The sequence below is a fragment of the Salarias fasciatus genome, chromosome 14, assembly GCF_902148845.1.
Source record: "Salarias fasciatus chromosome 14, fSalaFa1.1, whole genome shotgun sequence".
Classification (NCBI taxonomy): domain Eukaryota; kingdom Metazoa; phylum Chordata; class Actinopteri; order Blenniiformes; family Blenniidae; genus Salarias; species Salarias fasciatus.
In genome coordinates, this window is record NC_043758.1 from 3,944,483 (window position 1) to 3,968,849 (window position 24,367).

At 46.6% G+C, this 24,367-nt stretch overlaps 1 protein-coding gene across 1 annotated transcript; it reads right to left on the bottom strand.

Moving 5' to 3' along the window:
- Window positions 1-13,963: 13,963 nt before the first annotated feature.
- On the bottom strand, window positions 13,964-23,866 carry sae1 (SUMO1 activating enzyme subunit 1). Its single transcript, XM_030108292.1, has 8 exons — window positions 23,671-23,866; window positions 22,160-22,445; window positions 20,251-20,396; window positions 19,739-19,838; window positions 19,527-19,632; window positions 16,117-16,261; window positions 15,916-15,985; window positions 13,964-14,314 (listed from the first exon to the last, which is right to left on the bottom strand). The coding sequence occupies exons 1-8, from the start codon at window positions 23,769-23,771 to the stop codon at window positions 14,222-14,224; spliced, it is 1,047 nt and encodes a 348-aa protein (XP_029964152.1). The 5' UTR covers window positions 23,772-23,866; the 3' UTR covers window positions 13,964-14,221.
- Window positions 23,867-24,367: the final 501 nt, after the last annotated feature.

Sequence of the window (24,367 nt, forward strand, 5' to 3'; positions counted from 1 at the left end):
ATTAAATAGAACAAATATGTCAGAAGAAGTGATTTTCTGTCAATTAGCATGAAAAACTACGAACACAGTCCACATTTAAGTGTGTGATCTCAGCAAAGAAATACCTTGAAATCACATTAAAATCATCCCGTTTGAAATTCCTGCATTCCTTAAACTCCTGAGTTCACTGATTGGTTTTGTGCATTTTGTGTTTTTGACATATTCTGAAAGTTCAGTGTCTTGAACCGTTTCTTTGTTTATGCTCTTAGTTTAAAGAACATGGTGTTTGGGGGTTTGGGTGGCGCTCCAGAGGCCCTGCTGTGCTGCTGAGGCTCTGCCTGCTCGTATTGACTCTGACGGTTGGTGTTTCTTGGTTGTGGTCTTGCTGGTTTCTAACGGTGCGCCGTGACCCCCCAGGTCAGGACTGAGATGGCCCGTGCCGAGACCATCGAGAGCGTGGCTGAAGCTGGAGGTGGAGGACACGGCCCGCTGTCCCACCCCACCACCTGCCGCATGGAGCTGCCCCGCCCCCTCCACGCCTGGCCCGGCCTGCTCGCCACCACCACCGTCACTGCCAGCCCCGGGCCGCCCGCCAGCGCCGCGCACGTCCGGCACGGCCCCCTGCACCCCCTGCAGGCCCTCTGCATGTCCTACCCGCTGCCCCACCCCCACCCGCAGGGCAGGGACGAGCCCCGGACTCATCAGGACTTTCCCGCCTTACCGCCGACGTCCACGCCTCCTCCTCCGCCGCTGCGGCAGGACGTCTCAGAGGATCAGACAGGTACGGTGGGAAGTCTTTGAATCTGATGAGTTTAAAGCTCCTGAGCGTCTTCAGAACGTGTCAGAAGCTCCAGCGCCACGTCGGACGCCAGGTTCTGTTTGTGCCCGATGGAACCGATCTCGGTATCGGTGCACGTCGTTAATCATTAAACCTCCCGGCAGCGATCAATAGAGGAGTGAACAGCACAGAAATGAGCCAAACAGCACACCGACACCCCTCCACCCGCTGCACCCCTCCCCTCAGTCAACAGGCTTATCATCGGGTTTTTGTCCCGTTGCATTCTGGGCCTTACTTCCAGGGCGGCAGAGTGTTTGGGTGGTGTTGATGGGGGGCAGGTGGAGGAGCGCAGTGTGTTTGAGCGACACGTGAGTCCTGCGCTGCAGAAAGCCTCCGTCACACAGACAGAATTATACTGATGAATCACACACACACACACACACACACACACACACACACACACACACACACACACACACACACACGGCCATCCCCCGGACCGGCTTTCTCTGTCCCATATTTTTCATGTGGAAAACATCAGGCGTGATTCATCAGCAGCAGCGTTTCCTCGGCGTTGTTCCTCGCATCGCAGGGGAATCCTCAAAGTTTGCCTGAAAAGTTGAAGCTGATTCTAAAGTTCCAGAACGAGCGTGGGAGTTTTGTGTGAGTGTGTGTGTGTGTGTCTGTTGTGTGGCTTCAGCTGTAGGAGTGAATAATTTATCAGCCGGTTTTCATCCGCTGGAGGAGGGAAGCTCAGGTGAGTCGGCAGGAGCTGCAGGACAAACAGGTTGAGATTCTGGCAGAGAGCCGCCGTGTTGAGACGCATGCAGAGCAATAGAAGCTATCTGAGCCCTCTTCTTTCTCCTCCTCCCCCTCCTCCTCCTCCTCCTCTCAGCTGCAGGTCAGCTGTGCAGGCAGGCATGTTCAGACTTGTCCTCCAGTCTGCTGTTTCCTCCTCCTCTGATTGGCTCTGTGGCCACAAAGTCACTTCACTTTTTTTTTTCTTTTGAGTTCATCAGGTGCACAAAACCCAGTTCAGGACATCCTTTAAGGAGGAAACACTGCCACTTTGTCCATTTGCTATTTTTCTTTAGATTTCAGTTTATCTATACACACAATAAAATTCAAAATTAAAAAAAAAAAAAAAAAACAGCACGGAAATGTAGCTGCAGTGCAAAAAAGTCATTTTGCTTTAACTTCTTGAATTAAATGTACTGTAAATTGAAAGTTTTACACTTGGAGAGTTGAAGGATATTTGAAATTTGTTTTTTTTTTCTATGGTGACTTCCAGAATCAGTCTGTATACAATCAGTCCGACAAACCGTCTGTGTATAATAACTATAATCATGTCTTTGTCGACGGAGTGAACAATCGAGGGAATATCACAGGTTTGACGCAAGAACAACAAAGAACCAGTTGAAATGGGAAGAGCTGCAGTCGAACGAGAAGTGAGAACGTGTGGTGTGTCAGTGTGTGACGTGGAGGTGTGTGTGTGTGTGTGTGATCTTCTGCCTAATGCAACAAAACATCTTCAGTCCTCATGGAATAAACAGTCGTCTAATCTGTGGTGTGAATGAAGTGACTTCCTGTGTGGAGAGACTGGAAATCAAAACGCTGTCGGCATGAAGATGTGATTCACTTTTAAAGTTTACATTTTCAGAGATTGAATTTAAAAAAAATATGAAACGTAAGGTTAAAATGATCTGTTCAGTTTTATTTACATTATTTAGGAAGTTGTTTGAGTTATTTCCCTGCTGCCCCCCTCAGTCTGACTCCCAGCTGGAGCAGAGGTCTCCATCGCCTCGTCAGCTGTCGTCCAATCAGGGGGTCAGATTCCCCGTTAGCCCCGCCCCCTCCCCCCTGCCCCAGCCTATCGCAGCCCGGCTCCACGCTCCCTCCTCCAATCACACGCGGCCGTCTCCCGGAGCGTTGCCGTAGAGTTACCTTGGCAACAGGCCAACAGGCCGGGTCTTCCTGCCGGAGTCTCTTCCTTCCTCCCTGCTTTCTTCACTCTTTTTCTGTTTCTCTCTCTTTCCTTATATCTCTCTTTTCTTTTCTCTCTCTCCGTCTCGTCTCTTGCCTCTTTGAAGGATCAGTTTTAATCCCACAAAACAGACAGAACAAAACTTCAACAGACAAGCAGAAAGTCAACAGAAAACATTAAAAAAGTAATTGAAATGTAAATTTTTCTCTCACGTGAAGATAAATCGAGGAAAAACCTTTTCTGGCCTCCAGGTTTCATGCAGTAGCTAAACCGTGTTATTAACACACACATTGAAATTTAAGATGAAATATCCGCATTTATGAAACGTAGTTCGCATGAAAAGACTCATGTTTCCCTCCAGATCGGCTCTTTCCACTTCCTGTTTGTTGATCGGGAAAATGAGAAAACAAGCGAGCACCTCTCCCTCTCCATACCAGACTTATTAAGCAGATTAAGAGATTATTCTCTGAAGTTCCATCCAGAGGAGAATAAGTGGCCGTCAGGCGCCTGTGGAGCAGAATATCTGAGTGTTTGGGAGGAGGAGACGCCGCTGCCAGGTGTTTTCAGGGTCAAAGGTGAAGGCTGAATCAGTCTAAAGGTTTTCTAGTGGCGGCTGAGGTTTACAAGAAAAGATGTTAAAGAAGAACTGAATTTTTAATAAATTCCCAGAAGTAAAGGGTTTAAAGTTTCAGATGATGAAGCACAGTAGAGAGCAGAGTCCAGCGCGATGGCCGCTGTCTCATCGTCCTCCTGTGTCCTCTGCTGCAGATCAGGACGGACGGGAGCGCCGGCAGGCGGCGGCGGCGGCCGAGCTGGACGTGAGGAGGCTGGCTCACCAGCTGAGGACCATCGGAGACGAGTTCAACGCCACGGCCCACCGCAGAGTGGTGAGTGGAGCGCCGGCTGCTCCTCCGCCTCGGCCTCTCGTTTGACTTCCAGCTTTTCGTGAAGAGACGAGAAACTCGAAGAAAGAACCCGACACATTCTGTAGTTCCTCACACTGAACGGCGAGGAGACTACAGTCTGCAGCAAGTTCACCTCTGGACGGCTGTTTTCCTGTCCTTGAACACAACACACACACACACACACACACACACTGCTCATGAGGACAGCGTATCGACTCCCATTCATTTCCGTCTGCAGAGTAAACTCAGTGGAATCAACTACCTGTTTGAAGCTAACGGCGATATGGTGTAGCTGATGGACCCACGGTTCGATTCCCGGTTGGGCCCTGTGTGTAGTGGGTGGCACAGCATCACAGCAGCATCAGAGCAGATCAGCTTATAAGACGAGAATCATGGATAACACACATCACAGGACGTTTTTAAGAAGTGTGTGTGTGTGTGTGTGTGTGAGTGTGTGTGAATCAGTGTCAGTTTTTTTCCTCTTCCTGCTGTTCGTCCTTCTTCTGCACCGACTTGTCTTTATTTCATCTTTTTATTTTAATTCCGTCCTTCCTTCCTTCCTTCCTTCCTTCCTTCCTTCCTTCCTTCCTTCCTTCCTTCCGTCGTCTCTCTCCTCTGTTGTCTTTGAGCAGATCAGGTAACTTTATTTTGGCGATCCTGATGGGCTCGGGTGAAATGACTGTTTTTCCTCCCTGCCGTCTGTTTCTGCTGATTGTTATTTCCTTATCTCGCCCTCTCTCACCCCCTCCGCCTGCCCGCTCGGCATCGCGTGAGGAGCTGGCAGCTCCCTCCCTCCCGCCCTCCTCCTCCCCCTCACACACACGCACACACACACACACACACACACACACTCCCCCTCCACCCGCCTTTCTGCACACAAACAAAGGTGACGTCAGCCGCCCTCGGCTCGCGCTTCACAGGGAGGCAGACATGCTGCAGGTTACTGGGGTTGCCTCCCTCGCTGAAACCGGTCGTCTGTCTGCTGCCCGTGTGTGTGCGTGAGTGCGTGGGCACGTGCACACGTGTGTGTGTGTGTGTTTTTCTAAAAGGGCAAATCTGCGATTGAAATTGTGCATGTTGTTTACAACCCGGCGGGGTCAAAGGCCCGCACTCTGTTTATTTATTTATCTCTGAAGGAACAAAAGAGGGTGAGGATGGAGGGAGTAAACGGAGGAGGGGGGGGAGGGGTGGGGGTGGGGTTAGCCACACACACACACACATCCACACCCACCCATCCAGCAGTGAGGTCTTTTATTTCAGCTAATCTGATCGTTTCCTGATTGTGGAATTTAACTTGGCTGCTGTGTTCATGCTGCCATGAAGGACTGATTTTGTGACAATTAATCGTTTGACTGAAGGAGTGTGAGCCTGAAGCTCTTTAGCTTGTAGCATTAGCATGTAGCATCACTGGAGTGTGAGCCTGAAGCTCTTTAGCATGTAGCATTAGCATGTAGCATCACTGGAGTTTGAGCCTGAAGCTCTTTAGCATGTAGCATTAGCATGTAGCATCACTGGAGTGTGAGCCTGAAGCTCTTTAGCTTGTAGCATTAGCATGTAGCATCACTGGAGTGTGAGCCTGAAGCTCTTTAGCATGTAGCATTAGCATGTAGCATCACTGGAGTGTGAGCCTGAAGCTCTTTAGCATGTAGCATTAGCATGTAGCATCACTGGAGTGTGAGCCTGAAGCTCTTTAGCATGTAGCATTAGCATGTAGCATCTCTGGAGTGTGAGCCTGAAGCTCTTTAGCATGTAGCATTAGCATGTAGCATCACTGGAGTTTGAGCCTGAAGCTCTTTAGCTTGTAGCATTAGCATGTAGCATCACTGGAGTGTGAGCCTGAAGCTCTTTAGCATGTAGCATTAGCATGTAGCATCTCTGGAGCCCTGATTTCATTTGCTTCATGAACATTTCTGATCTTAGTTTCTGCTCCTGTTCGTTCAAACATCACTCGTCCTTCAGCCGAATCATTTCTGACGTCTGGTTTTGTTTTCGCAGCACGTCGCCCCCCAGTGGCAGGAATGGAGAGACGTCTGTCGAGGACTCCTGAACTTCATCACCCAGACGCTGAGCACCCTGTACAGACTGACGTAGACCCCGTCTGACCCCTGTCGCCCCCGGGGGTCACGGCGGGGTTTGGCTTGTTTCCCGTGACGCTCCGGCCTCCGGCGGACGCGACGACGGCCCGCGGCGCCGCGGTCGACCTCGTCCTGGGCGGAGGGCCTGAGCAGGTGGAGGTGTCGGACCTGTGGGGGGTCAACCTGTGGGATGTGGACCTGTTCAGGCCGTCAGGGGTCTGCTGGTTCAGACCCACAGCCTGCGTGTACATTCTGTAAAGCTCTTATTTTATTGATTCCCGGGTTCCTCAGGTAGCAGGTGGAACTCCATGAGGGTACGAACTTTGACCTTTCAAGACACGAAGGCTGAGAAATCATCCCAAACTGTTCTCAAGGTTTCTCATTCAGGTCACATTTTGAGAGATCTGATTGAGTTTTATCTTAAAACTTCTGCGTTTATTTTTCAAAGCTTTCACATGGGAAGGAAAGTCTCTTATTTTGAAAAGTTTGGATTCTCGGCCTTTGTGAAGGTGACGCGTAACCACTTTATTTGGACCTGCTGCTCTCACGGTGTGACTTTTGATGTTGTTTCTACGCAGCCTTCATGTCTGACTTTTATTTTCGGTTTATTTTATTTTGTAAAAAGCTGTGAATCTGGACGTTTCAGTCGCTGCGCAGGGAAACAAATCGGGTTTAATTCCACTGAAAGAAAAGCACAGAGTGAACCTCGTTTCATCATAGCGCCATGTGCCTTCTCTCACACACACACACACACACACACACACACACACACACACACACACACACACACAGATTAGACGCTCCAGCTGTTGGGACAGAAACAGTTTAATGGATGACGTATCGACGCCACAATCGGGAATAAGAAAGAACGGCTTCATCTTTCATTTCAAGATCAGAGTTTCAATGTGAAGACAGGGAAGATAATTTAAGAAATAAAGCCACATTTTTCCTTCTGTTTTTTAAAGAACTTCGTGTTTTGACTTCATCTCTGACTTTCAGGGATTCATTTTATTTCTCAAAATTAACTTTATATTCAAAGTTTTTATCTTTTCATCATTTTCTTCTGACATTTGAACCTCATTGGATGCTTAGAGGTTGTTGTAGGTTTTTTTTGGAAATTTCTTTTTGAGATTCTGACTTTAGTGGCATTCGTTTTGACGTCGGCTCTAAAGTTTTCACTTTATTCACCCCTGTAAAGAGAAAACATTGACTGAAGCTGACTTCACATTTTCTTTGTGATATTTAAACTGAAGCTCTCAAATCGTCAGTATTTCAACTTTATTTCATCAAATCTTCATATTTGAATGTTAATTATTATTCTAAATCTAAATAGATTTATAAAACTTTATCTCTAAATTTTTTACTTTATCATCAGGGTTTCCATGTTTTAACTTCATCCCAACGTTCTTCAGACGTTCTTTTTATTTTTCCTAAAGTTGTGACTTTATTGTGAAACATCTGGGCCTTTTGTCCGGCGTTCCCCCACATTTCAACACTTTCACTCATATTTCCAGAGTAATCTGGAATTCACTGATACTTTGTTTTAAAATTAAATTAATTCCCCAACATTTCAAATTCAACGTTTCAGCTCTTGGACATATTTAAAAGTCTCATTAAATTAGTTTTTTTTTTTATATATATATTTCAATCATTTGACGGCGTCGTCGATTTCATTTCAGAGTTTGGACTTGGTGAAGGTTTCCTGAAGCTTCCTCCTGATGAGGCTGAGATACACACACATACACACACTCACACACACACACACACACACGGTGCCGGGCGTTGTCCGACGCCTCAGTGTTTCTGTAAATATTGTGAGGATGAAGCGGAGCCGGGGGACGGACTCTGAGCAGCCGCCGGTAGTTTGGCAGATTTCTGTGAACGTCTGTCTGAACAGAATCCAGTGGATCCGGGAGTGGGCGGGGCCTTAGGGAGTGGGCGGGGCCTTAGGGAGTGGGCGGGGCCTTAGGGAGTGGGCGGGGCCGGGGAGCTGGAGAGCTGTCGGAGGACGTCCGTCCCTCCTGGTTGGGTTGTGCGTTCTCTCTCATTGTAGTTTAAGCTGCTCGCATTCAGAGTAATTTATTTTGAAAGGTAGCCAATCTGTAGCTTTGTTTGGGTTTCTTTAATGTAAATGTATTTATTTTTGCTTTTTTTTCCTAACATTCCTGATGGAAGCTATGATTTAAGCATTACTTTTCATTATTTTTTTTGAACTGTTAAAGCAGAGATTGAATGAAATGGGAGCTAAAGCCACTCTGTCCTTTTTTACAGCGTCTTCACCTAAATTCCATCGTCTTTGGCTTTAAAGCACATTTTTCTACCGACTACAGACTGAAAGTGGCGTGTTTAGTGTTTATGTTTCAAAATAAAAGTCTCAAAACTCCTCTTAAAGCACTAAAATGAGGAAGGAGCAGCCTGTTTTCAAAGCGTTTAAACAGAACGGTGCTGGCGGCTTCATGAAGAGTCTTCCCGCCCTGTGATGTACTTTAAAGGAACATTTCACCCGGTTATTCCAGGATCTGTGGTTAGCTTCTCTGTCCTCCTCCGGGTTTTTTTTTTTTTTTAATCCTCTTGATGTAAAAACTCTGCCAGTTGCTGTTTTCTTTATTTTTTTAATCTAAAACCCTCCTGATCTCCTCTTCCTCCACACCTGAAGCTCCACGTCAGTCACATGCAGTGAATTTGCTGTTTTTTCACCGTTTTTTTTGTATTGTAAAAAATTTCTACATGAATTTTGTACTTTTTTTCTTTTTTATACAATAAAGTTAAGAATGAATACTTGTGTGAGTCTTTGTTTGTTCGAGGGGGAAAACAAAATATAAATGTATTTACAGTAATCTGTAACCACAAATATAAATACAGTTTTCCTATTTTTTAATGTTTTCTTTGTTTCGCTGAAGATTTACAGGAGTGTTGTTTAGTTTGACATTAACTCAGGATTTAAATGACTTTATCAACTAAATATTTCACTGCAACTTAAACGGTTGGCAGTAAATTCAAAATGATGCACACCTTGAGGCCAAACTTTGGGACTTTATTTAAAAAAATTTTTGAATAATTTCAGATTTTCTGACAAAATGTTTATTTCAGTAACTTTAGTGGATGAAGTGAGACTTTAACAGCAAATATTGACTGTGTAGACAAAATGTTTTAACTGATTTAACTTTATTTTAATGTAATCTGAAAGTTTGTCATAATATTCCAACATATTTAATCATTTTGTTTAACATTTGGATGATTTTCACATCAATTTAGATTTTATTTTAACCTATCCATTTACTTAAAGTCTAAAATCCTCTATTGTGTCTAAATTTTTCCTCTTTTGCCTGAAATTTCTGTTTCACTCTCCGAATTTCCATCATTTAAACATCATTCCTGTAGTTTTTCAGAGCAGTGGCCTCCTGGAGGGTTTTGTTTGAATTCGATATTCCACGTGTGTTTGGGTGGCGAAGGCTCAGCGTCTCTGCAGATGTTTACAGATGTCTGAGCAGCCAGAGAGACGCCGCCTTCATCACATCTGGATTAGCAGCCGGGAGGTCGTGACCTTCGCCGCGTGCACAAACACAGACGGACGACACGCCTGTTTACGGCGCAGATCAGCGCCGCTCTGTCTTCCTGCCTGTGGAGACGCCTGTGTCCTGATCGCCCGCCGCCCGCTGTGGTTCTGACAGTCTGGTCCTCTCAGCGAAACTGAGGCTTCAAGGACGGGATGAATGTTTCATGGCTCGCCTCTCCGTCCGGCAGAAACTCGCTGCACTTCGTGAAACAGAAAGAGCCTCGGGAGAAGAAAGGCGGCGAGCCAACGTGAAAACACTGGCAGCTGGAGTCAAACCTTGACCCAAAGAGAGACAGAAAAGATGAAAACTCTCTTTAATACATGACTCAGACTCAGTCTTGGTGTTTCGCTGTATGAAGTCTGAGTTTGGGGATTATTGTTTTGAAGTTCTCACACAAAAAGAAACATTTCCTCAAAAAAAGAGCTTCTTTTAATTAACAAACAAAATAATCACCATTGTTAAAGCTGTTGTTGTTTTAACACAATCATAATTATGTGATCACTAGAGCTGCAGCGCTGCCGGATCCCGGTTCCGCTCAGTCAGCCAGCTGCTCCATCATCTGGATTATAGAGCATCTTCCTCCAATTAACATCCGGATTACAGATTATAGAGCATCTTCCTCCATCTGGCGCAGTGGGAGTCAGCGGTCCAGTTTACATGAGTGTTTTTTCAAACCGACTGAACGGTGTTAAGCGGACATGTACACATGGACGGCATACAAAGCGATCCACGATGAGTCCTGGTTTCCCAGGGCCCTGCGTGAAGCAGATTATACGGCGTCCTGTGACACGAGCACTAAATCTCTCGTGGAACTTTCAGGTCTTCAGCTCTGCAGCAGCAGTCCTCAGCGCTGGGCAGAGAACCGATCACAACTGTTTCACAGACAAGAATCGCACTCAGAGAAAAATGGACCCAAACCAACAAACATCCCTGAAGCTGAAACACAGTTTTCTACACAGTTTAACGCTGATACCCTCCTTTAAGATTTCACTAAATCAATCGAATGAGGAGAAGCTATGAATCACAGGATTACATGACTGGATGTTGATTTTCAGTTTGATATGAAGCTATTTTCTTCTGGCTTGTAATTTCTAACAGTGAACTCAAAGAAAACACAAACAAACAAAGAACCCGTTCAATAATGACCATTCTATTGAACATTCTGAGCCCAAAGAACCATGAAGATGAGAATTTCCTATGAAACCTTTATCTTTTTATCATGGATGCTCTGCAGAGAAACTTGACTTCACCTGAAGTTTCTCCTCCATCACTGATCACCTGAGAGGAACTTCAGCCCCGACTGCAGGCTGTCCTCACATCATCCGTCCACACACACATTCAGGTCCCTGCAAGGCATGACACACACACACACACACACACACACACACACACACACACATGCACACACACAGTTCTTTTTCCACAACTTGAGGCTGACGTGTATTAATTGAATGTTACCTGACCTGAACTCAAACCAGCGTCTCCTCATATATAAACACACACACACACACACACACACACACACACACACACACACACACACACACACACTCCAGGGATTTTTCCTTTGGAGGTTTTGTCCTATATTTCAGATAATTCCACATAATGTACAGATTTAGAATCAGTGTTGGTAGGCGTGCACACACACACACACACACACACACACACACACACACACACACACACACACACACAGGTCTGTTACTGAGTCAACAGGCAGTCTTGGGTCTTGATGTCCTCGCTTCACCCGCTCTGCTGAACGAGCCAATCAGGCGGCGCTCGGAGGAAAATCAGCGATCTGATTGGCTGCTTGGTCCTGCTGCTAAGTGGAGGCCGAATCTGAGAGAGTGACCACACAGCAGAGGATTTAAGTGTGTGTGTGTGTGTGTGTGTGTGTGTGTGTGTGTGTGTGTGTGAGAGAGAGAGAGAGAGAGAGAGAGAGAGAGGGGGAAAAAAACAGTGATCATGAACAGAAGAGAGAAAAGAGGATGCAGTGGAAAACTGTCGGCCTGGAGTGTGTGTGGAGTGTGTGTGTTGAGATAAGACTGAAGGTTTAATTAAAGGGGCAGAATGAGCTTAAAGGGACGTTTCCTAATTAATCCTCCCTGCTAAAGGAGCAGTGGCGGCCTGAGCCGCCCCGCCCCGCCGCCCCGCCCCCCCGCCCCGCCCCCCCTGCTGAAAAACGCCCCCCCCCCCCCCCCCCCCCCCAGAACGAAACTCTGGGCTCAGCGGGAATCACAACGATCCCTCCGTCTTCACTTCCTCTTCCTGCTCTCAGCCGCTGAACTTCGAATGAACCCGGCGTGTTGAAATCACCACGTTTCATTCAGCCGGTGAGGAATTCCTGCAGCCGCACAGCGAAGCGATGGCGGAACGGCGGCGAGATCGAGAACGCTTTAACGGAGGAATTCATCGCCGTTCCAGGCCGCCAGTCACCGATCACTTTTATAAAATCAATATCTCAGCTGTTTCCACACACTGTTAATGGAGGATATCTGCACAAAGTTAAGATGAATTCATGAGCTGATGCTAATGCTAATGCTAATGCTAACGGTCAGGTCACTGCAGGCGAAACGTCTGGAAGCTCTCTGCTGAACGGGCAGCCGAAGCAGGAATTTCCCGCTTCGAGAAGGGAAATCAAGGTCGACGTCATGAAAACTGAGTTTTTGGCATGGAAATAAGATTTTTTTTCTTTTTAAATCAATTTACTCTTTAAGTAATGAAGTCTGTTTTTTAATTTTACCCCTTTATGAAGGAAGCAGAATTCACTCTTCAGTGTTTCTTTAAAGCTTATTTATAATGAAAAAAGGACAACAGGAGTGTAAAGGATTTTTTAAGACCTCCAGTGAGAATTTTAATCTATTTTAACTTATTTAAGGACTTCATATTGTCTTTATTTGTTTTCTACAGTTTATTTTGTTAATCATCAATTAATGAACTTATTTACTTACTAATTTCTTATTTATTATTCTGGTTTTTTTTTTGTTTTTTTTTTGTATTTGTTTTTTTTTTTTTGTTTTTTTTCCCCATTTCTGTTTATGATTTACTTTGAGCATTATTTTTAGCGGCCTCAGCAAGGGGGAGAATGAAAGAAAAAGGAGGAAAATTGGACGGAAAAGGAGGATAGGGAAAGGATAGGGAAATGAATAATGAAAGCGAGAGTAGAATAAAAAGGATAGGAAGAAATAATGCAATAAAGCAATAATGGACAGGAACAAATGGAAAATACATCACTCCCTTTGTTATCTTCTATTTGGACAGTTGTCTTGTTGACTTCGGTTTGACTTCTGTATAATGTCTTTTCTTTTTGGTTTTTTTTTTTGTTTTTTGTTTGTTTTCTTCTCATACAGCGGTAAGATAAAGGTGGGCAAAATAAGCTTCGGCTTCAGCCCTACACCCTCTTTGGTCATCAACAAGTTAACCATGTATGTATGTACGCATGCACATGTACATATGTATGCATATATGACCATGTATGTATGTATGTATGTATGTATGTATGTGTGTATGTGTGTGTGTATATATAGATATGTACACATACATGTCTTGCTTGCTATGTATTTCTTATTTATTTAATTTTTTTTGTTGTGCTTCATGACCGAATAAAATAATGAAAAAATTCAGTTGCAGTTTTCCGCCCTTGTGTCAACTCACTTCCCAACATGATGAACTTTAATCTCATTTTACTCAATCCGTTAGATTTATGTTATCTATAAATAACATTTACGTTCACATTCAGTCTTATTTTTTAAAAAGTTTTTAAAAGCTTGTTCTTTAAAAACACGAGAGGATTTCAACAACACAAAAATGTCTACATTTAAAGTGAAGAGTGAAAGTTTTTGCTTGTGTTTTTGTTCGCACTGCCTCAGAGGTGTGAATTTCCAGACGGGTAAACTTTCCCGGTTCCCACCAGAAGCTCCTGGTAACACCAGAGGGAAATGAGGACCGTCGGACATTTCTGGAGAAAAGTGAAGTGAGCCAAAGGAGGCGACGCTGAATACTGGAACTGCTGGGATGGAGGGTGTAGGGTCCGTTGAGACCGGTTGCCATGGTGACAGAGACAGCCGGAGACGGTGGAGGGACGGTTTCTTTCGGGAAAATCAGGTCTTTATCAGTAAAATGCTATAATTCTGTTCAACGCCTGAGACGCTGAGGAGAAACCAGAGACTCACGGATCATTTCACAGCTTCACAGGCTGGAAGCTGCAGGGTCAGAGGTCAGCGAGATGTGAATGGACTCATCACACACAACACAACACACACTTATCACTGTAACCTGACAGGCTGCAGGACGTCTGAATGGCCTGTTTATAAAAGAAGCCGATTTAAGTCTTGTGACTCGAGTTGCTGCAGAGCTAAAGAAAGTGTGTGTGTGTGTGTGTGTGTGTGTGTGTGTGTGTGTGTGTGTGTGTGTGTGTGTGTTCTTATAGATACTAGTGAGGACCAGAATAGGTTTCTAACAAACAGACTGAGGACATTTTTGCCAGTCGTCTTTTCGGCAGACCTTTTTGAGGGTTAAGACCTGATTTTTGGGTTAGAATTAGGTTTTTGATGTTCAGGGTTAAGGTGAGGAGCGAGGAAATGCATTGTGTTAATGAGTGTGTGTGTGTGTGTGTGTGTGTGTGTGTGTGTGTGTGTCTGCTCCTGAAAACAACCCGGGAAAACAGGCCTGTTCAAGAGTTTTTCTTCACAAATGTTTTATTAGGAAATGTAAAAAACAGAAACTGATCTTGTATCAGAGGACTGCAGGAGAACAGATCATAGGAACAGAGAACCGGATGGACATTTATGACTGGATCAATGAGAACTGATATAAATAATCAGACTGAGCAGACGGGCTTGTCTTGGGGAGTAAAAACCGTCCTGTGATGCACCACTGGAACCAGAGACACCGGGGCCAGGGGCCGGTGACCGGGGCGGGGGCGGGGGCGGGGCCGGGGCCCATCAGTTCGGGCCGAAGAAGTCGACGACGCCGTTTCCTTTACGGCCGTCGAAGAAGAAGAAGTTCCGATGAGGAGCGTCTCTCTGGGAAAGAGCCTGAGGAGAGAGAGAGGGAGAGAGAGAGAGAGAGAGAGAGATCACTGCAGGAGGAGAAGTTTGTTTTTCAGAGGATCAAACTCGATTCATGAAGAGTTAAAACTGTCTGAGTGATTTTGGATCAAGAGCATAATGTTCATTTCACTTTCAAAACGTCCCAGACTGGAGCATTTCTGGCCATGACCACGTCGGCTTGCTTCAGGGAGTAAAGGAAAAGTTTATTATCCGCTAGGAAACTGTTTAAACTGAAGATCTGAACGGATTCGTTATTTCCCCTCAGGAAGCTGAGCTCTGCTCTGTTTCTCGCTTGCAGTGAGATTTCATCATGATCACGATGATCATCCTGATGGAGCCGCAGTTTGGCCCGGTGCCAGCCCCATGCCTGCTGGAGGTGAAGCCCCGCCCCCTCGCCCTCCCCCTCCCCCTGCTGCAGATCTGCCTCAGACGCCCCGAGCGCGGCCTCGGCCCGGGGTCGCCGCTCCTGAAGCCTCCGTCCAGAATCTGGACGTCTGGATGCTGCAGAGGAGACGAACCGGACGGGACGCCGGAGCAGCTGTGGACTGGGCAGTCCGGGGCGCCTCACTGCGACGGCAGCCTGCCGCATCGCCGAGCTGCTCTTCTTCTTCTTGCTGCATTTCAGACTCTTCCTCAGTGTCGGTCTGGGTTCAGAACGTCTCCAACGCCAGCAGCTGCTGGAGCGGCGAGATCCGTTCTGGGTGAACCGAATGAAGACCTGAACTGACCCGGCATCGAACCGAGGATCCAGACCACCGTGCTGAACTGGTACAACATCGAAACTAAAAATGAAACTGGTTTAAAATGAGGTCACGGTGGTGTTTTTAATTTGGAATGGGTTCATTCTGAATTCTATTCCTGATCTTGGTGTTTTTATGGAAGAAAGATTGAATCCTCTTTACCTCTGGGGCTGTGGATCGTTCTGATTGGACGGGGCGGCCGTGACGTGGCGTGAAGCATCTTGGCAGTGATTTTTCTCTTTCTTTCTGGATTAACTTTGATGCTGCAGAATTGAAAAGGTCCCCATAGTTCTGTTCCTGTCCCTCCTGTTAAATAAATCGTCTCAGTTCGAGTCGAACCGCCATCTTGGAATATTGCGTCATCGTGACGGACGAACAAAATAAAGTCGCCTAATTTACACATAATCCTGCTCCTGAATGAGAATAAACCGGCCGGCTTAGATTTCAGGAGTTTACACAGTCATTTTGGAGCGGAATTAACTTTTATTCGGCTGTAAAGAGGAAATAAAAGGAAATAAAAGCCTCGTATAAACCACACCAGACTGTTGTTCGCCGTCGCAGAAACAGGAAAACTGCGTCATCAGTGGTGGATGGTCGTATCGTATTCCAGGCAGACCTTCACCTGGACTTTTATACCGTTTTCCTCATGAGCATGTGGCTGTGCGAGGCAAGCCATGCTGGATCTGACTGAACTGAAGGGAGCTGAGAGCGTTTGGACCAAACAGTGCGAGTTCATCCCAGCGGGAGGAAATGGAAAAGGAAGAATTTCAACACCGACGTTTCCAAATCTTGGCGTGAGCCCAGATCGCCTGGGAGGAAATAAAACCTGAATGTGTGTGCTCTGACCTTGACGACCTCCTGCCCCAGAACTCCGCCCACCACGGCGCAGACCGGAGACATCTCGGAGAAACAGTAGCTGGATGAAAGAACAGACGGTTTCAGAACAGAGAGCAGCGAATCGGGAACGAGAAAAAGCCTCATTCAGCTTCTCCGAGCGGCTGCAGTCACCGACGGGTCGTCTGACGTCACGCCGGCGTTCCGAGTCACCTGATGAAGTCGTCGCTCAGCAGGTCGGCGCTCACGGCCGACGCCTCCAGCACGTCGTCCCGGATCTGCCGGAGCAGCCGGCTGTCCTCCGGGAAGGCCTGCGGGTCGGGGTCGCGACCTTTGTCCGTGCGGAACTTCAGCAGCACTGCGGAGGGAGGCGGAGGGAACCGAACACTTTGAGATCTGAATCAACACGTTTCAAGCCGTTTCCGGCCGAAGCACAGCGGAGAGCGTCTCTCTCCTCTCGCTGCTGGATATTAATCTGCTGTGATTTCGTCACATTTCCAGGTGAATCGTCACGAGACGGAAAGACGGCGCGCCGCCTGCGGTTGCACCATCGACCACTTCAGGCCGCCGCGCAGGAGGAAGCCTGCTTCCTGTGCAGGCTCCACCACAGACTGAGAAATTAAAAGCTGAAAGGAGAACAAGAAGAAAGTGGGCGCTTTATTCGGCGGGTGGTGATATTTGGAGCTCTAACCGACGTCCCCACGCGGCGTGCCGCCCCGCCCACGCGCTTCCGCTCCGTCCATTAACCCCAAACCGCAGGAGGAAGCGTGTTTCCTCCCACGGCGCCTCGGCTCTGCCCTTTACCAGCTCGGAGGGAGTTCAAGGCGCCGGGGACGGAATCGAACCCGGTATTAATGCCAGGGCGCGGAACACTACACCTACACGTCATGCTGACGGCGCGGAGCGGCCGTCCGACTGTCATGGCCGCCCTGCGGCGAATCCACGCAGCTCTCAAGATTCTATGTGAATGTTTTGGTTTTATTTATGTTCCACGCTGGATTTTAAAAGCTCCTCACTGGTTCTGCTTTAAACGCAGATCATCTTCAGTCCAGAGGAAGCATTTCATTTCTTCTATTTCCAGGTTTTCTTACTGCTGGATACTGTCTTGTTGATCATCATCTTTATGGAGTCTGATTTTATTTCCTGTTCAGAAGACTCTACTTATCTCCTTCAATCATCGATTCAGTTATCGATTATTAATTCATGTGTGAGTGAACGTGAGGGCACAGTGGAAGGCTGCAAATGAATCGGCCCCTGCAGGATAAATAAACGTGAAAGCAGGGATTTGCTAAAAAAAAAAAAAAAAAAAAAAAAAGAGGAAAAAATTAAAAACAACCCAAAACATTGGGAGAAGCATTAATTGATTAAAATTGTAGCACAGCTGTTTTCAGGAAAAGAAAAAAAGCAAAAGAATGAGAAAAAGAAAAAGACTTTTTAAAAAAGGAAGCAAAAAAAACTAAATAACCTGTTAGTTCAAGCTTCGTAACACTTTAAAGCACCTGAAGTCAGAAAATCCATGAAAACAAGAAAAATTAAAAATGGCCACAAAAGCCATAAAACCACAATAAAATGTCTAAATTAAACAGTTCATAAACACATCCTCAGTTTTTGCATTTCTATCTTTTTTCAAAGTTTTTCTCCCTTCATTCAGATAATAAACATGTTCTGAGGCTGCAGACGGATTTGACTATAAAAGAGAGAAAGAATCTTCTCTTCTGAACTGTAATCCTGAGGCATTCTGGTGATTTAATGACGCCGAGCGGCGGCGAGATGACCGAGCCGTCAAGCCATCGATCGAACCGGCGTTCCCGGCGAGACGCAGGAAGAGAGAGAGAAACCTGAAGAACAACAACCGAGCGGGAGGCGTGTCCACTCCGGCCCCGGCTAAAAAAAGCCTCTTCAGCTTCACTCTGCACATGAGCGCTCATGGACGGCCTGCGATGGAAACTTCAGCCTGTGTGTGTGTGTGGGTGTGTGTGTGTGTGTGTGTGTGTGTGTGTGTGTGTGGGTGAGGCCGTGTTGGAGCCAGGTGACAGCAGGGACAAACAACAAGCCCAGCAGAGAAGGTCGTCCAGCACAGAAATAACCTGCGAAAGAGGAAGGAGCGTCGAGGGAAAAAATGCTAAAACTTCTAAAAGAGGGAAAAAAAAGCTGCTCAGAGAAGAGATGAAATGGTTAGAACCTTCCAAACTCTGCTGTGACTGTTTCTTGGGGTGGTAGAGGTCGTCTTACGACACAGACGCGGTCACTGCGGGCACGGGGCGGACGCTGGAGCGGCGTGTTCAGGCACCCCTTTCTCACCAGCGCGCTCTGCGTGAGCGGGTTGTCCGCGGCAACGGGCTACTAGGTCTTCAACGTTTTCAATGGGACCCCGCTCCAAGCTAGAGGGACCAGAACACTGGCGAAAGCCTCTTGTGTGACCACTTTGTGGGCAGACATGAGCTCAGTGCTGCATAGAACGCCTGGTTGACACGAGATGTGTGTTTATGCCATTGGTTTCAATGGGACGCCGCGCACAGCCTGCTGAAGTCCGCGCAGACAAATAGACTTGATTTCTTTTTTAGAAATCGCCACGCGGATTTGAACGGGCCCCGCGCAGGGCCCGCGCGAGCAGTGTGAAAGGACTGATCTGTTTGCATGCAGTTCTGACTTTTCCGCGCAGAAACCATGGAAACCCCGACAGATCCGCGCCCGAACAGCCGCGTTTATGTGATAAGAAATCCGCGCGTCGATTTCCAAATAGAAATCAAGTCTATTTTTCTGCGCGTTTAATGCCAATTAACCTTTGGCATTAATAGACTTATTGCCAAAACAGTCAGAAAAATGTTGGGAAAAAAGGATGAAAACACTAAAATCAGGCTCAAAACAGCTGAAAATGGACTGAAATCTTCTCCATCCTCAACTAAGATCAAAACTTTATATACTGTCAACATCAGATCCACGTTTTGTTAAAAATCGGCTCTTTATCTGGAACGCCCGGCGCCGCCTTCGCCTCACTGAAGCTGTTCCTCGTCTCCGGGAGGATTTGATGAGCTGCGGAGCAGACGCACGGCGGCTGAACCCCCGGCCCCCAGAGCACGTGCAGCCACGTTTCATCAGCTCCCGCTCCGCTTTGCATCTTCACCCTATAACCTTCAGCATCCTACACTTTCTCAGTTTCAACTCTCGGTTCTTTGTTTTGAACCGTTGACAGGATTTGCTTATTTCTTATTTATTTCCATGAAGCAAAACTTCCCCAAAAACAATCCGGATGACATTATAACCGCTATTCACGTGACCCTGAGCGGAGCCGGTTTTAAAGAGCTTCTTTCACTGCAGCTTGGTGTCAATTATTTCAAAACTCGAACAAAACTTCATTTGAAATTGATGGAAACATTTCAAACTTATTTGAATCTCAAAACGTCTGAATAAAAAGGAAAGAAAAACTGTTTATATGCTGAGAAAAAGAGAAAGAAATGGTAAAATTGCTTTAAAAATCTTGATGAAAATGAAAAAAGTGGAAAAACTGCATTAAAAAACAGCCGAAACCTCCGGTCTGAACAGAATACAGACCAACGTCGGACGAACGTCAGTTCAAACCCGGTTAAACAGCACAGCGCCACATGCAGGAGCTCCCGGCTTACCGTGAAGCAGGAAGTAGTCGACGGGGGTCCGTTTGAGCGCCGCCTTGGCCTTCTCGCTGGTCCAGCTGACCTCCAGAGCCTCTTTCAGCGAGCAGAAGCTGGAAGTCTGGCGGGGAGAACAGCTGCGGTCATCTACTCAGTTTGGGTTTATTCAAGATGCTAAATGACAAGCGAGGTGTGGCGTGCCGGCCGAAGCTCCTCCTCCTCCTCACCTTCTTCACCATGGTCGTCTCGTTCGGGTCGATTTTGACCTTCTTGGCTTCTGGACCGTCGCTGGAATCGGCGGCTGGTTTCACCACTTTGGGTTTCTCCCTGAAGGAGAAAGAAGGACGAAAGAATCCCAGTTTACTTGCTGGAGGAGAGCGGGGCCGGAGCAGATGCTTCGCTATGCATTCAGTGTTTTAGGACTTTTTTGGGCGTTGGTTAGATTTAAATTGCGATTCTTCAATTCCGACTTCTTGTTGGTGGGAGAACTATTTCCACATATAAAGTCTTTCTACCAGAATGAATTTAGAATATCTCGTTTATAAAGGTATTGGGGTAGAAAAAAAAAAAACACTTTTTGAACAAAAAACATTGATTTTAAAGTGGTCAAACATAAAAATCCCAAAACTGATGCAACTCGATTTCTTTTCCCACCACCCGAGGAAACACAAGCAGCTCGTCCTCTGTGTTCTTCTTCCCTCTTAACTCGCCCACACCCCCACCGTTCTCGCTCACTCACTCCACGTAGCTGTACTCGCGGCCCAGGTTGCAGAACATGTAGCCGTAGTAGCCGTGCACGCCGCCGCAGAACACCTTGATGTTGCGTCTGGAGCAGAGCTGGTCGACGCGCACCATCAGGTCCCTGGAGCAGCCTGTCAGACACACCTGAGGGCAAAGAGACGCAGTCTGAGCCGGAGGAAACAGGGTCTACGTTCAGCGTTGTGTAGGAATGTTTGTATTCGTGACTCTTTGTTCTCCACATCTGGACTTTATTCTCAGGCTGTTGAAGGGAGGACCCGGACCTGCTGCCGCCGTTTCTCTCTGACCTTCTTCCAAACACTCGAACCGCCAGAGACACAAGCGACGGCCCCGTTCAGTCCTGAAACCGCGGGAAACGCCCGCCTGGAGGGCGTGGCCGGCCTTATCCCACTGGCCCCGCCCACAACAGCCACAGATAAGCCCTCAGATGGGGCCTGGCGGGCGGAGTGCAGCGGCGCCCGCCGGCAGGCGGACTCAGGACGGCGGGCAGGGCTTCAGACCATCACGTGTCTCTAAATAACAAACGGCCGGTTCAGACACAGGCGGGCGGCGAGGAAGGCAGCCCGCTGTCTGGAAGGCCGCCGACCTCCGTCAGATCGGCCCATTAGTAGCCAACGTCTCCGAACGGAGAGCGACGGCTCCACATTACGGAGTCCGGCTCATTACTTGACCTTGAGTGACCTGAGACTCCAAGACTGACGGGAGGAAGGAAAGGATCTGCTCGCCATTCAGAGGGCAGAAAGACGATTTCCTTAACGAGTGTCTGATTGAAATGTGGGCTGTACAGATCATCAGAGGTCAGACACGAGGAGAAACCTTCTCTCTAGAACATCCTGTTCTAGAGAAGAAACAAGGAAGCAAAAGAAGGACGTTAGGGAGGAACGGAAAGAGGAAAGGAAAGAAGGAGAAGCAAGGAAGCACAGTCTGTTAGGAAGGAAGGAAGAAAGGATGAAAGGAAAGATGTAAGAGCACAGATGGAGTGTGTGTGTGTGTGTGTGTGTGTGTGTGTGTGTGTATGTGTATGTGTGTCTCTATTGTCGTCATCCTTCGGTAATTAGGACTCTCACATGAAAAGTGGAGCCACACTCCAACTGCTCTACTTTAATCACACTCCATCCTCCTGCTGGGACACACACACACACACACACACACACACACACACACACACACACACACACACACACACACACACACACACACACACACACACACACACACACACACACACACACACACACACACACACACACACACACACACACACACACACACACACACACACACACACACACACACACACACACACACACACACACAGTGTCCTGTCTGGTTTCCAGCTCTTATCTCCTCTCATCATTCAGTCTGTCCGGCTCACATCCAGCTCTTCCCAGTGTTTGACCTCAAAGCAGCGCAGACACACAGCGACATCTGGCGGTCAAAGGGAGACACGCAGCTCTCAGTTCACACCTGTTTTCCTGATGTGATGCTTTCCTGACTCACTCTCTTTTCATCAGCTCCAGTGTTTACGATCCACTGAGAGGAAGGATCTGCTGCTTCCTCCTGGATCTTGTTATGTTACAGTGAAGAGACCCTGAGGGATTCAAACCAGCAAACCTGCAGGATGGTTTCAAAATAAAATGTCAGCTAAATTTCTTTTCTCTAAATCTGAAGCTGAAGCCTGAACTGCAGTAAGTCCAGTCTTTCTTTGGCTCAGTTCAGGTTTTTCATCTCAAACTGTTCATTGTGAGTAAACGGCGACACCTGGCGGTCAGAGAGAGAACAGCTCTGGACACCAGGTCTGCTCCTCATCTGGAGATTTAAAGTCCTGCTGAGATCAGAGGAACCGGACTCTGTGGGTCTCTGGCTCGGTTCCAGTTTCTTCCACTCACCGCGTCGAACTGCAGGAAGAATTCATCGGGCTTGTCCTCCACCCTGCCCGGGTCGGCGTGAACCTCCACCATGGGGTTGAGGTTCTGCGCTCGCTCCAGGGACGCCTGGGCCCGGTTCTGGCCCCGAGCCGTCACCGGGACCAGGAACTGGGCGCGGCACGAGTCCTCGGACACCTTCTCGTGGTCCAGCAGCGTGAGGCCTTTCACCCCCGCCAGGATCAGGTTCTTCGCCACCTCGGCTCCCAGACCGCCCAGGCCCGCCAGGAGCACGCGGGAGCCCCGCAGCCTGGAGCACAGGGAAGGCAGAGTTAAAAAGCAGTGGAGCGGTTACAGGCAGGTTCTGGTAAAATTCCATGGGAGGTTAAGATGAAGAATTTTGGAAATATCCAATACTATTGACAATGCGGACTCATCTGCATCATTTATATATGATATCTGGAACTTAAGCATCAGTTGTTAAGTTGTCAAAGTTGTTAAATATATTACTAGAATCTATTTTTTTAATATCCCAATTAACAGCCAAACTTAACTTCAGTAAATTTCTGATTATTTTTTAAGAAAAATTTCCAAATTTGAAAATTCCAGCGTTTCCGTGACCCTGTGTGAAAGTGAGCTTAACAGTGAGTCGTGGATGAAGTGGCAGCTCGTCCACAGTGTGTCTGTATTTCACAACATGAATTCACATGAGTGTCGTACTGAAGATCTGGAGCTTCATCCAGGAGACGTTCATAGAGCCGAGCTTCTCTCCTGTTTCTATTCTTCAAACATTTATTTCTATTAAATTTGCACAAGATCTCACAAATGCTGCCTCATTGAAATAACAACAATGAGATTAAACACAAGGCAAGAAGACTCAACTGAGTCAAATAATGTTCCTAGAATTACTGTTACACAGGTAACATTTAATAATTTATGTTTTAATGAGTCTTTGTGTTTATGTTTTCTATTATTTCTAAGTGTGCAGTTATGTAATTATTTAAACAGATGAGTGCAATGAGTATCAATTTCAATCTACACAAAAGGGTGATTAATCATTACTAATTCACAGAACTATTGTACATTACTTATTAAAAGATTATAATGAATTGACAGCCAGAATCATTTCATACCTGAAGGCCAAAAGAGGCTCGAACTGCTCCAATAGCGAAGTTATTTAAACACCAACAAAATTCTAATGTACTAAGATGTTAAACACAACTTATTTAAGTGTTTGTATTGAATCTAAATCATATTGTTGCAAACCAGCCCGTGCACCTGATGCCGTGCAGCCTGGATGTTTCTGCAGCTGCTGTAGGATCTCTGACTGTGGAACTTGAAATTTGTGATCTGCACCTCCTGAAAGTTTCAGCTTTCTTAGCTGACCTCTGGACAGCAACAGTTTGCATTCGGTTTTATGTACAGTCGAATTATAGCCATAAACTGTTCCAGTGCAGAAACACTGCCAAAGGAATTAAAAGGGGAAAATCCCTGCAGCGCCGGTTAGCTTCAGCGAGCTAACAGAGCTAGCGCACCTTTTCTGAGCATCCAGCCCCCACAGCCGGATCTGCCGGTCATACTGCGCCGCTTCCTCCTCGCTGATGACCGCGTCCTCCTTCTCGATCATATCGATCATTTCAGCTCGAACTGAAGGTTGGGGTTTTAGAGAAAAACTGGCGTTTTGTTTGGTCGCAGATGGAAACGTTTCAAACGGAGGCACCGTCCCGCTGAATGGGCGCAGGATTGTGACGTCACAGCACGAGACGATTATCTTTTTTTCGGTTTCATTTTTTATTTTTTCATCGAATTTCTGGTTAATTAATTTAAATATTTAGTCTTATTGATTTGTATACCTTGTCCTACATTTTATTGAAATATTTTCTTCATCATTTTGTTGTTTGATTGTTTTTCGTCATCATTGTCTTTATCATCTAATTTGTCCACATTTATATTAATTTATCAGTTATGAAACGTTATTTGAATGCCTCAGTTTGATTTGAATTAAAATAAACTAAAACAGATAAACAATGAACTTTGTGTACTTCCACTCTTGTTGACTTTGGACAAAGAACTGTGGGTAAATTTCGCCCTGCACTTTGTCTTGCAAACAAAGACCTACTTTCTCAAATGTCTTTGCTTTACTGTTGGTATCACACAAGTAAAAGCTTTTAAAATATTACTCTTGGTCTTCTAAAGTGTGAATGGATGAGTTCAGATATTTGACTATGTTAA

Excerpts from the sequence above, each read along its gene's own strand:
- sae1 (XM_030108292.1), bottom strand. The coding sequence starts at position 23,771 with ATGATCGATATGATCGAGAAGGAGGACGCGGTCATCAGCGAGGAGGAA. Across the intron at positions 22,446-23,670 it reads GGGCTGGATGCTCAGAAAAG|GCTGCGGGGCTCCCGCGTGC; the intron begins GTGCGCTAGCTC and ends CCTGTGCTCCAG. Across the intron at positions 20,397-22,159 it reads TCTTCCTGCAGTTCGACGCG|GTGTGTCTGACAGGCTGCTC; the intron begins GTGAGTGGAAGA and ends CTTTGCCCTCAG.